This window comes from Sciurus carolinensis, chromosome 16, assembly GCF_902686445.1.
Source record: "Sciurus carolinensis chromosome 16, mSciCar1.2, whole genome shotgun sequence".
Taxonomy (NCBI): Eukaryota; Metazoa; Chordata; class Mammalia; order Rodentia; family Sciuridae; genus Sciurus; species Sciurus carolinensis.
In genome coordinates, this window is record NC_062228.1 from 27,658,348 (window position 1) to 27,671,393 (window position 13,046).

Consider the following 13,046-nt stretch of genomic DNA (forward strand, 5'->3'; position numbering starts at 1 on the left):
TTCTGGTTTATGTACAATCATTAGGTACATTCCTATACACCTTCTTTCTTTCTTCAAAGCACCTCCTTTGTGCCAGGCTCAGTGCCATATTATGTGTTAAAAACTAAGTCACCACCCTTGCTTTAGGGAAGGGCACCAGACTAGCAAGGAATTCAAACACATAAAAACCTAATTAATTTACGGTGTGTGATATGTATTGGTGGTCAGGGAAGGGAGCAGGTGAGCCAGAGTCAATAATTTCAAAGCATGGAAAATCTACTCCTGTAACAATTTTCTATAGAAAACCTGCTGTCTAAGGCATATGTGAGAATTCAGGATAAATTCTTGGCCATACACTCATATTCTTACATATTATTCTCCTTTATTAATTTTCATTCTATTTGTTTCTCGGATGGTTGACAAATCAAGGGAGTAGGGGGACAAATTCAGGGCACTGACTATTAGCCTTGCAGGATTTTTTTTTTTTTACTTTAATTTTTTGGTGCTATGAAAAGCACAATGTTTTTCCTCTTTTTCTGAAAAGAAAATTAGAACTAAAGATGGCTCCAGCAGATAAAAGCTGTGGGTGGTAAATACTCCCACTATTCCCCACTGCATTTCAGGCTTCTAGGTTTCTCTTGGCATTTACTGTAACTTAGAACTGAAAATGCAGAAGAGGCCTGGCCTGAGAAATTCCATGGTGAAAACCCATACTTCAGCTAAGAGATGAACAAACTGAGGCCTGTGGAGGCTAAATGATCTACCTAGAGTCAAATCAGAGTGAGTCGAAATTACTACATAGTTCTCCTGATCTTCCCCTTACCAGTCTGAAAACCTCTCAGCTTTCCAGAACTTAGGTGCCCAGATTCAGGCAAGTTCTTCTGCATGCAGCCCATCCCTGGGGGGCACCAGGGCTGTCTGCATTTCTGAGCATCCTAGAAGCCACAGAAAACCCACTTCTCTCTTACATATGTCACTGGCTTGCTCCTCCCAGTAACATCCTGTTTCTTACTGAAGGGATACTTTCAGATCCTCTTCTTTGGTTTGAGAACCCTGTCTGCATGAAAAGTTTGGTTAGAGTTGGTTTTCTCAAAATGCCCCTCAGAACTATGACTTTCCTGGCTGACGAAGCTTTGTGGTTGAGGTTTTATTCTGCAATTTGCCTTAAAGGAACTTCCCAGGGTACCTCACACCCTCTCAGGATGCAGCCATAATTGATGCTTTTATGTTTAGAACTTCAAGACCCTGAAAATGAAGGGAATTCCCAATTTCACAGATCATTTAGAATGGGAAAGGAGCTTGGGTACCCCTGGCCCAACTTTTTGAGGAAACTGCAACCTCAGAGGGGCAGAGGCAGAGCTGTTGGTCTAGACTCCTGGTTCAGTGCTCTTTCTCACTCTTTGTAACATCACCCAGCCTCTTGGGCTGAGGCAGCTGCGCCATCAAAAATGTCACATCAGTTATGACAACACCACTTGTTATATAACTGGTGCTGCAGAGCAGGCAAGGGGAAGAAGCCATGAACATGAACCACAGTGCCCCCCTTCTGGCTCTCAGGGTGGCTAAGTCCCACGTACTTGACAAGAGAACTCCACATGGGAAGGGCACACCCACTGATCAATCAAAGGAATAAAAACTAGAGCTAACATTTGTATAACAGTTTCCATATTCTAGACGTTGTTGTAAGCTCATTCCACGTGTTACCTCATTTCATGCCCACCACAACCCTAGTTATTTCTATTACTAGTCCCATTTCATAGATGAGAAAACTGATGCACCAGAAGTTAAGAAACTTGTCTCAGGTCACAACCTACTTAGAGGTAGAGCCAAGATTTGAAGCCAGGCAGTCAGGTCCCAGAGTCCATGCCTTTACCATCTCTCAAATTTTAGAGAAGTATGCTATATGGCTTCTCTAAATTACCATCTACCTATGCCTCTGAACCACTTAGTGGGCCCCTGCTTTCCTCTCCTTTCCACTCTGTCAACCACTGATTTGATGGGCAGTGTCCTTTCTACCAGTGCTGTGTGTGAATGAGAGAGATGGAATAAAATAAGAACAGGATACAAACTTGAACCTATTCCTAGAATGGGGTTGATCTGAGCATCTTTAAGCTTTTAATGAAGATGCAATCAATAGATGTGATGCAAAGTGCTCTTCTCTCAGCACCTGTTTTTAAATCCATGGAGTCTGTACATGTACACATACACACACAGATCCCGTTTTCTTTTTTCAAAACAGAAAGTTGTTCTTTGCCAGTGTTAGTTTTGGGGGTTACCTTTCCAATTTTTTTTTTTTGAGTTTGGAATCGTCCCCTTCACCAGCTTATTAGCTGTCTTCCAGATCAAGATGGGCTCTTATAATAAAGGTCTGTCTGACTTCTAAGAAATGAGAATGAACACACCCTGGGAGACAGGGAATCAAGTTCCTGCATCCAGACAGGTTGAGCACTGGTCAGCAAAATAGGTAGGACATTATTCTACTCATATTAAATTTCCACTGACTGGTATTCTCTGTGAGCAGCTGAAAAACATGAGTGATCTTGTCTTATCTTTAACAGATGTGGCATCCCAAGAAGCACAATGTGATCTGGGAGTTCCATGTGCTAAAAGAAACAAAACAGCACTCTGATGCTTGGCTTTGTAAATCCCATCCAGCTCCCCACATATTGAAGAGGAATTCTGGATTCCTATCAGTCATCAGTCCACATGAAGCTTCATCCATTCACTCTAACCAGTAATAACCCTTTCCTCAGCATACAGACTTCATTTTAGAATCCAATGGGTAACTGAGGTTCAAGAAATGCTCAGCTGACTCGTGAGGAGATCAGGTGGACTGTTCACTACTCTTTTGGCAGGAAGATCTGCTGGTATTTACAGCTCAGTGAACAGTAGGGAGGGAGAGCGCATCATCCATCAGCAAAGGAGAACTCATCTGCTACTTGATCTGACATTCTGTTCGGCTCATGCTGTCTCCAGAGAGCAAGGTGCATCCATTTGAATAAACATGGAGATGGGAGGAAAGGAGGGAGGCAAAGCAGCCAGTGGGATGAGATGACTGCAGAAATAACAAGTCCACAATCTAGAAGAGTGGCTCTGGTGGAATGCTAACTCAACATGGGACCCTTTGGGCATGTGCTAGAAACACCATTTTAGATGGTTCCACTTTCAGAGTAATGGCTGCAAGTTGCCATTTACCTCCACTAATGCCTGCCACTTGGCAGGTGCTGATCAGCAGGGTGCTGAAAGAATACAGGCTTGCCTTGAACCCAAACCAAAAAGTAGACACCATAATTACAACATCAGGGTAGCTGGGAGGAGAAAACCACCAGTTTTTTGGCAGCAGGTGGCTTTTTTCCTGACAGGGTGGGGTCTGTCTTTCTAATCACATCCCACTTGTAAGGGCTAGAGGTTTGTATGAGCAATGATGTCTTCATCAGGAAAATCTGTTGGGTTGTTTTAAAACAGCACCGAGCAGGTACTTGGAAATGAATGCATGCCTGAGAAGTTCCATTTTACTGTGTCCATTTAGGTGAAGCCTAGCAGTCAGCCAGCCCTGCCTCACCACCACCTCTGAACTCTCCATTTAATGCTCCAGAGGCAGAGAGCTTGAACTCAGCACGCAGTGAACTCGGCATCTCAAATGAGGGCAAGCTGTGGCGCCCACAGCAGCTGAAGAGTTCATTTTGCATTTTCATCAGGTTCACGGTCCAAGTAGTTGTCATTATTGGTCCAGAACAGGGAACCCATTTAAAGTGATATTTTATTGACTCTATACCTCATAAAATGTAATTCTTTGAGAGATTTCTTTGTAAGGGTTTGTAAGTTCAAGAAAATTGACACTTCCTTTAAAAAAGTTGTATTAGTCTGAGTAACTAAGAGCCTTGCTGATTGACTGCAAAATGATGTGGCTGCAACCCAGGTGAGGTCACAACCCCTCAAAACAAGCAAAATTATTTAAAATGCCACGCAGAAAAAAGAGTCACCGATTACTCATGTTACGTATAAACTGTATTTGTGCTGTCTCAATTTTCATTGTTTATTTCTCAGTACTGAAATGTTTTGGACTGTCTGACACAGAGCTCCCAAATGCTAACTAACAACACACAAAGGAAAACAATCTCAGAAAGCTATGTTCAAGTGAAATTTTTAATAATAAAAAGCAGTGAGAATCAGCCTTCTAAAAATGACAATTTAATCTGTGGCATCTCTTAAGCAGATGCAAGTTTCCTCTTGCGACATGTATCAAACAGAAAAAATTTCAAAGGTCAGTCTCCCTGCAATGTTCCTAGGCTGATGATGGTATCAACACTTTGTTCTAAGCAGTGTCTGCCAGCCAGTCCTTTATCATTTAACTTCAGTTACTGTGGACATATTTGGAAGCCTACTCCTCCTTCTAATCAGCACAATACAACACAGATGAGGACACAGGCTGAATGGAAGTCCTCTTAGCTCTTATGGAAATGCTGAGTAAAAAGGGTCTGGCAATGTCTGAACATCAATATTCTTCTTCTTCTTCAACCCAAAGGCTGTGCTACTAAACCCGAATCCCCATTAGGCAATCACTGAGTTCTCACAGGGCATTGCCCACAGAGGACTCCCTAACCACCTAATTTCATCTGCACAGGTGAAATAACACAGCATCCTAATTAACTTATACACATGGCCTGATAGGCTGGTCACCAATCATATCCCACTGGGAAGTAGGAAACTGCTTTCTGGAAATGCCACCTAGATTTTCAGGCTGGGCCCCACCCAGAAAGTACAATTCTCCTGACTCAAAGTGACTCTCACTCAAGTGGCGATCTCCAAAACCATCTCTGCAAATGAGACTCAAAAGAATTTGTCACTAGGATACAGTGACACCAATCCCACATTTTGTGGTTAATAAAACAAGCTGCATCCAGTTTGGCTCAAGGCCCTGATCTCATTTATTTCAAGCCAAGCTGCAGGGCCCACAGGAAAAGCTGCCATTCAAGAATGCTTCAGGATGCTAGGGTCGCTTGTGGTAAAATTTACAAGGCCAGACACCTTTCTGATGGACCTTTTGGGCAAACCTAGTCTATTTCCTAAAGAGAGACAGTGTGTAGTGCTTTAAAAATTTTATTTTAACTACAAAATCTCAGTTTTGCCTGACATTTTTCTACAAAAAGGTGTCCTACAGGAGGAGAGAAAAGGGAAAATATAAGATAAAAAGAAAAAAAAGTGTTCTGACTTCAGATTTAATCATCTCAAAACACCAAACACTTCATTTCCTCTCTTCTCAGTGTTACCAAATGTGAGACACATAGGACTTACCCCAGAAAGCCTACATATAGCCTTCATTAAAATTTCCCAGTACTGCCCCAGTACATAATTAGGAATTTTCATTCTAACGTGGCACACCTTATCTCCTCAGAGAGCTCAGCTCTCTTTGAATAAAAAAGGCAAAATACCCTTTGGGGGACTCAGTATGTATTTTTAAACTCCTTATTAAATCAACCTAATTTACGAGGCATGCTCAGGAAACGCAGATAATGTGTCGCTTTGGCAAATGCAAAGTTAATTTGCAGACTAAACTGTCCCCTTCCTACCTCCCCGAGGGTTTCCGAATGCCTTTGGCTCCCTCCGAAGTGGCTCGGTTCTCTTCGCCAAGTACCGACTCATCCCCGAACACCGCCGAGTCCCTCCGAACCCCGCGCCCAGGCCGAGCCGAGCCGAGCCGAACATCTCCGAGCTGAGCCCCATCGACTTTTCCGGCCTCGGCTGGGCGCTGTCCACCACTCACAACGCCTGAAACCTCACCCAGCTTTGGTGGCTGGGGTTTCTACCGGTTCCCAGGCTGCCACTGCAGATTACAGACTTCTGAAGTTTTGAAACGTCCCCCCTAGGGAGAGGGGGTGGCGCGGGCTGCATTTCCCGACTTGCAAGGGCTCCAGGCAGATGCAACATGCACCTTGTTGCAAAGAGCAATTCCCCAGGCCCCGCCTCTCCATCCATTTGGGTTGCAGGAGCCCCAGAAAAGCCCCAGGCCAAATTACCCCGTGGCTCACAAGGGTGCGGCGAGCGGAGGGGGGCCTCTGTAAAGAAAGCTCCAGGGAGCTCTCGAACAAAAATAAGAACATGCCAAGCAGATGGGGAAAATTGTCTCTGAGTCGCTACTCCCTGCCATCATGGCGCCTCCTGGAACCCGCTTGTCATGCCTGTTACACATGCAAGATTTTTTGCATTTTGGTTCTGAAACCGCAAGCATGCATCGCCTCCTACCCACTTCCCACGAAAGGGGTTTTTATTTTCCATTGTTTTCCTGCGGGATGCAATTACTTCGGCTATTCTGTCAAGTTGAAAAATAATCATTTTTGTTTACTGCACAGCAACCCCTAATTAGGAACTGTGTGTGCACGAAGGTGTCACAGCAAAGCGACGTGGAATCCTCGCTAAACAGTCTTAACGAACTCCTCCGATCTGAACTGACAGGCCAACGGAAGCAGCAGGGCCAGGAGGCTCCAAAGGCGCACACCCCTTCCCTGCTGGCCCACCCCCTCCCCAAGCAAAGCTGCTTGTGGGCTCACCAGGAACTGCCGAGTGGATGGGGCAAGAAGCGAGCCTGCGAGTGGGAAGGAGGGGCGAGGCTCCTTATTGAGAAAGTGTGGAAGGGAAGGAATATCCCATTTTGCTTTAATTTTCAACCATCACTCAAATCCACCCCCAGTTAATTAGGAGGGGAAACTGATACCTAAGGCAGAAGGGGGCGGCAGCAAGTGGGGCCTGAAATCCGCAATGTGGGTAAATTACATGAAACACGGCCTATGCAGAGTGTAAATAAATACATTCACTGATAAAGGTCACCGAGCGAACGAAAACTGCCCATGTCAGGAGAGCAAATGTTGGGACAGTGGGGGAGCGGGGCCTGGGGCAGCAAGAGGCCGCGGGTATCAGTCCCACTGGCATCCTCCGTACCCCTTCCGTCTCAGCCTTGGATACAGCTGTGCCTATCACGTCCGCTTGGAAACCCACCCCTTCCCCTAGCACACGCCCCCTCCTCTAACCCTCGCCCTCTTTGGCGGGGGACGGGGGGGGGGTGTTAAAAACCACGGCCTCCAATTCAGCACCAAATCCATGAACAGCAGACACTTGATCCTCCACCCCAGTCTAGGGTTGGATCCCCTCCATGTTTTAGCCAAGTTCAAAATCACTGCCCCAGGAAATGAGCGGAGGGAAGTGGGATCATGGACCAGAGGGCAGGCGGGCAGGAGGAGGAGGAGAAACAGCGACAGAAATGGAGGCAGCAAAACACACGAAATACTCCAAGAGCAAGAGTAATGATCATAATCATGCCAATAGTGTGATGTTCTGATCAATATGGCGGACACCGTCATTCATACAACTACAGACGCTCCCCTTCCCTCCCCCAAAAAAACACCCACCCCAGGAGTTGGGGTGGAGGACCCAGAACCAACGTAGGAAGTGGGGGAGGGGAGTCGAAGCTAGGTCTGTGTGTGTGTGTGTGTGTGTGTGTGTGTGTGTGTGTGTTCACGAATTAAAAAACCAGGCCTGGAGAGCAATGTGGAGTGAGCAAGGTAATAAAAACGATTTTTAAAAATTATTCTTTAAAAAAGTATAAATCCCAATGCCACAGGGACTTACTTCATCTGCTTCACAATGGTGCTTTTTCCTGATTCTCCAGCCCCTGTTGGGACACAGACAGGGGGAAAAACTGGTGAGTGTCAGCTTAGGGGAACGGGGACGGGGGATTAAGACATGCGAGGGGGTGGGAGATCCTGGGCACATGGTAGTGCCAACTCCGTGACCAGGTCTCCCGGGGCGCAAGTGGGGTGGGGAGCTGGCGGGGGGGGTTCGTTGTGGCCGGGGTCGGGGGATGGGGGTGGCAGCCGTGGTCCTTACCCAGCAGGAGTAATTTCACATCTTTGGCGGCGCTGATGCCATCCTCTTTGAGGTTTTTCTCAATCGCCTTGCTCCGCTCGAGGGCGGCTCTCTCTTCTGCGCTCAGAGTACATCCCATGGTGGCCCCTTCCCTGCCACAGCCCGCACGACTCGGCTGGCACGGCTCCCCGGCTCGGCGCGCCCCCCACCCCCCCAGAGAGCAGAGCCTGGGCTCAAAGGGGGAAAAATCACGATATCTTCTCCTTGACTGGGAACAAAAATGTCGGAAGACCAGAAACCCCCCAAAAGCCGGCCGCTAACAAGATTCCAGCAGCGGAGATTCTGGGCAGCTGGTGGGAGTCTGGGGGAGTCGAGGCCGAGGGAGGCCGGGTCTGGGGCTCCGAAGCCGAGGGAGGAGGCGCCCGCGGGCCAAGGAGGCGCGGGCTGCAGGCACTGAGGCTTGTGCACGACCCAAAATAAATAAAATAAGAGTCGAGGCTGGATCCGCAGCCGGAGCCGGCGGAGGGTGGGGTGGGGGGCAGGGTGGGTCCTTCAGCCGCGGCTGCCGGAGGAGGAGGAGGCGGAGGCGGAGGAGGAGGAGGTGGAGGCGGCGGCGGCGGCGGCGCGGGGTGTGGAGGGAGTGAGTTAGGGGGTGCTGCTAGTGCATGTGCATCGCCGGTCCTCAGCCGTCGGTGCGTCCGCGGCGCCTTCGCCGACCCCCGCGCGCTGGGCAGGGCTGGGCAAGGGGCCGGGCCGGGGGGCTGGTCTCTAGCGGGAGGCGGCGTCGCTGTCTCCCAGCGCTCGCATCGCTCGGTGGAGCCTACGGGAGAGAGAGGGAGAGCGCGAAGGAGCCGCGGGCAGCGGGGAGCTCGAGGGAGAGGGGGAGAGAGAGAGAGAGAGGAAGAGAGAGAGAGAGAGAGAGAGGCAGGGAGGGAGGGAAAAAAATGAAGGGAGAGCGAGCGAGCGGGCGAACGCGCGCGCACTCCGGAGCCGCGGGGGAGGGGGCGAGCGCAGCGCGCGAGTGCGCCAGCGGCTCTGCGCACCCGGCTCCGCGAGCCGCCTGCTGACGTCAGCAGGGCCGCGCGCCAGGCCCCAGGGACAGCGCGGGCGGGGGTGGAGGGAGGGCGCGCGCTCCGGGGCCCGCGTCCGCTGGCGGCGGCGCGCGCGCGCGCCTTGGTTCCCCCTCCCCCCCTCGCCCTCCCCGCCGCGGTGGGCGCGTGCGGGCTGGCGAGGGCGGGGCCTGGGGCCGGGCGCGCGCCGGGGCGCCCCACCCCGCCCCACCCGGCCCGCGCCGGCCGCCTTGTCAATGGGAGCGAGGTGCTGGGCCGCGCGGCGGTCAGGTGGGCGCCCAGCTCGCAGCCCGCGCGGCCTGTTCCCCTTTCGGGTTTGTTCTGCTTCTCGTCTCCAGCAGCTCGCCTTCTTGGTTGCTCTCCAGCTTCTGGGGCCGTAGCAGCTGAGACCGGGTTACCTCAGCGAACGCGAGGAGACAGTGGGTTGGGATAAACCTGCGCACCCCCTAATTCGCTTCTGGACCCCCGGGCTGACTCGGGGCTTTTGCTGCCTGATTCCGCATTTATTGAGCAACTAATATGTGAGAGACGAGGCTGCGAGGAGAGTGACAAAGCCACGGCCTGTGCTCCAGGAGCTCCTGCCTCCTCAGGGCATCGTCGACCTTGCTCCGAGATTCCGACCACCAGTCAGTGCGGGAGATGGTTCCCGCTCTGGGGGCTTTGGTGTCGCAAGGGGAGTGACAGGCTTTCACCCAGGCTTCAGGCAAATGCCTGCCCCGTGAGCACGGTTTCAGTGCTTCTGCAAATGGGCGATCTAGCTTGGTTCAGGTGGTCATTGCCCTAAGTTCTCCTGTCCAGCTCCCCGCCTCTTCCAAACACACACACACACACACACACAGATGAATTCTGCATAGAGTTTTGGTGAGAGGTTTTCTATCTTTAAAAAAAAAAAAAAATCCCTCCATCTCAGCCCAAATTAGACCCAGAAACCTGGGTCAGTTACTCAGTGTACAGCTAATGAAATACTGGGGAAACCAGTCGATATTGCCTAAGATTGGGCATATTCTGGGTGGTCTCCGAGATTTTGAAGAAACTAATTCTTCCTGCACAAAATAGTTTTACAATCAGTTCCACCAGACAGCCCCAGGGGCCCTCCTGGAGAAAGGGGCCAATAGGCAAGGCTGTCTGGGGATAAGACAGGCAAGCAGCCAGTGGAAAACATTTTTTTTTTCTCCTAACAGTTGGGCATTTCTGTGGCTCTGAAAGCAAACTTGTTTGTTTCAACAATAGAGAAAAAAAGAAAAAAAAAAAAAGACTCCTGTTTTGGAAATGTTACCCAGCATTAAAAATACATTTGCAATGGGGGGAAAAGAAAGCAATTAGGGCCCACCCAGGAGAAAACATTTTTTTCCCCTGAATTTTTTAAATTTGGCATTTCCCAATACGGATTTGCCGCCTTCTACAAATAGCTGTCTGTGTCAAAAGTTGTATGTAATGTAGTTTGAAATTTTAAATTTGTGTCATATTGTACATATTCTAGGAAACTGACAAAGGAATCCTATAGAGAATTGTTTTATAACTGCTTTCCCACCTCTACCTCATTATCCTTTCCTTTTTGTTTTTGAAGGGGGTTGAGATTAGAGGATGAATCTGGTTTGACTTAAAATCAGAGTATTATTAAAAATCATCTTTCCGGATCCAAAACAGAGAGCTTAGGTACCCAACATTCTATAGAATTTATTTCCTCAGGGAATTGCTAGGCCACTTATGCAGATCTATCATCTACCAGAAGCAGGAAAAAATTTCCAGTAATCTCACCCAGTTCTTCTATTTCTACAAGACTACATTGAAAAACCAAAGAGGTAAGGATATAACTCTTTCTTTCCAGATGGTGGGTCACATTTTATTTTAGTACACTTTCATATCAAGTAATTTTTAACTGAAGATCTTTGGCTCTTGAGCGTTCTGGTTTGTATGGTGATTGAAACTATCCTTGACTTTAGGTATATTTCCTCCTTGGTATCAGATCTAGTATGGTGGAGGCACAAGCCTGTTTTGTGTTTTCCTTTACTCACTCAGTACTTACTAAATACCTACCTACCAGGTAGGAGGGGGTCATGTCTAGGCACTGTCGATGTTGTATTTCAGGTTTGCCTATCCTGCTTTTCTTTTTCTGGGTCACTTTGCATCTTTATGGCTGGGTTTCATAAAAGACTAATAATAATCCTCTTCATCTGTATAGTGCTTTACAGCTTACAGAGCACTTTTACAAAAATTATCTCATGTGATCCTCCCACATAAACCTCAGTTAGGCACTGTGGTGTGGGAAGCGTCATGGTTGAGTGGAAAGAGCCTAGACCACGAATACAGATTGATAAGAGAAAAATTCTGAGATGTCCTATATTTAATGACAAAAGGCCAGGGGGTGGAAAGAAAGAAAAGATGTGGGGAGATTAATCAATAACAAGCGACAGGCCAAAAAGAACAAAGGACCCATTTTATGTTCTTGCCTGCTAATATCTTAAACCTATCATGACCCTCTAGGTGCCACTGTATCTTCCTTGCAGCCCCAACCAATCTAGGCAACTGTAGCTTCTCCCTGTAGATTGTTCATCCCAAAGCCTTCACTGCTTAGGGTAGTCCAGCCCCTCTCACCCGTGGCACACATAGGTTCAGTGTAGACACCTATTACCTTCCGAACCCATGTCTTCATTATAAAGTATTCACAACTACCACTTAGCCTGATGCTGATAGCTGTAGGAATTTGTCCCAGGACTTGGTAGTTTCTTTTTTTGGCTAGCATCTGTAATGGCTCAATAAACTGGTTGTATTTCAGAGATCTTTTGGCCTCAGAGTTTTGGGTTAACACGTGTGTACCCATTTTATAGCTAAGGAAGCTGAGCTTAGCTCAGGAGCTTGAATAACTTGTTCAAGGTCTCAAAGTCGGTGCACCTTTTACATGTATGTGATTGAGAAATAGTGTGTTTTATACACATCAAGCATGCTTTTCAGACTCAGAATGCTGACAGCCCTAGAACTCAGACATATTCTGGTTCCATGAAAGGAAGTGAGGATGAGAATATCAGTTCTCAGTGATTACCATTAGTAATCAGATATAGCACATGTGTTCAATTTATTCACAATGAATTCCTGTGGGAATGGGGAAATTACATCCTAACATCAGGAGCGGAGATGCTTAGACCAATAGCAGATTCCATTTGGTTTTATTTTATATAAGCCTCAGAATTATATTTTTCTTATTATTGCTGTTGGTCAGAAAATCACTTTTACCACACCCTCCTTGTTCTTCTCTCTCTCTCTCTCTCTCTCTCTCACACACACACACACACACACACACACACACACACACACACTATTTGGCATATTTTTGTTTGTTATTTCCCCAATCCCACCATGCTGGGGACTCAAACCTGGGCCTCCAGCATGAGAGGCAGGCACTCTACCAGGTGAGCTATATGGCCTTCACTTGTTTGGCATATTTTTAACTTTAAAAGTAGACAATTTGAATGTTTTACATAATCTTTAAAGGGAATAAGTACAATGCCTATGTTAAGTTGCTTCTTATTTCTGTCCTGGAGATTGAACCCAGGGTCACTCTTCCACTGACCTACATCACCAGCTCTTTTTTATATTTAATTTTGAGACAGGTTTTCACTAAGTTGCCAAGGCTGTCCTTGAGCTTGTTGATCTTCCTGCCTCAGTCTTCTGAGTAGGAGTACACCACCATGCCTGGCATTAAGTTGCTTTTGAAAAACTACATGTGGCTCCCAGTTCTGGAGGACAATAATTTATGATTATTTACAGGGTTCCCCAGCTCTGACTTACCCAGTGCAGGCTCTGATTAGGTGAACTGAATTTCCCTATTTGTTCCCTTATATGAAATTACTTTAATTAAATATGCATGATTGACAGTCTACTATGTTTCGTATATTAATTTAGACTCAAAGAGAAATGTAGGTAAGAGCTTGGAGTCTTACAATCTTGAACCCCCTGGAATGCTTTCTTAAAACCACTCTCATTAAAATCAGCTGGGTGCTTGTAAAAAATTCTGTTACCCATCTTACTTCTACTGTCAGACAATTCTGCAGTTTGCACTGGTAGACACTCCCCAGGTGATTTTTTTTTTCTGTACACAAAGTGATTTTTCTGTACACACAGAATTTCTGTGTGCCAACT

The 13,046-nt window shown here is 47.5% G+C and overlaps 1 protein-coding gene across 2 annotated transcripts in view; it reads right to left on the reverse strand.

The window, feature by feature from the left end:
• The window catches only part of Gnao1 (G protein subunit alpha o1), a 160,207-nt gene extending 151,351 nt beyond the window's left edge, over window positions 1-8,856 (reverse strand). The window contains exons 1-2 of one of the 2 annotated variants that reach the window (XM_047529903.1): window positions 7,861-8,849; window positions 7,603-7,645 (exon numbers count right to left, since the gene is read on the reverse strand). In XM_047529903.1, coding sequence (XP_047385859.1) covers window positions 7,603-7,645; window positions 7,861-7,978 — 161 coding nt within the window. In that variant the 5' untranslated portion in view covers window positions 7,979-8,849. Of the gene's footprint in view, window positions 1-7,602; window positions 7,646-7,860 lie in introns of both variants that reach the window. The other variant, XM_047529902.1, reaches the window with a different exon arrangement.
• Between the last annotated feature and the right edge of the window lie 4,190 nt (window positions 8,857-13,046).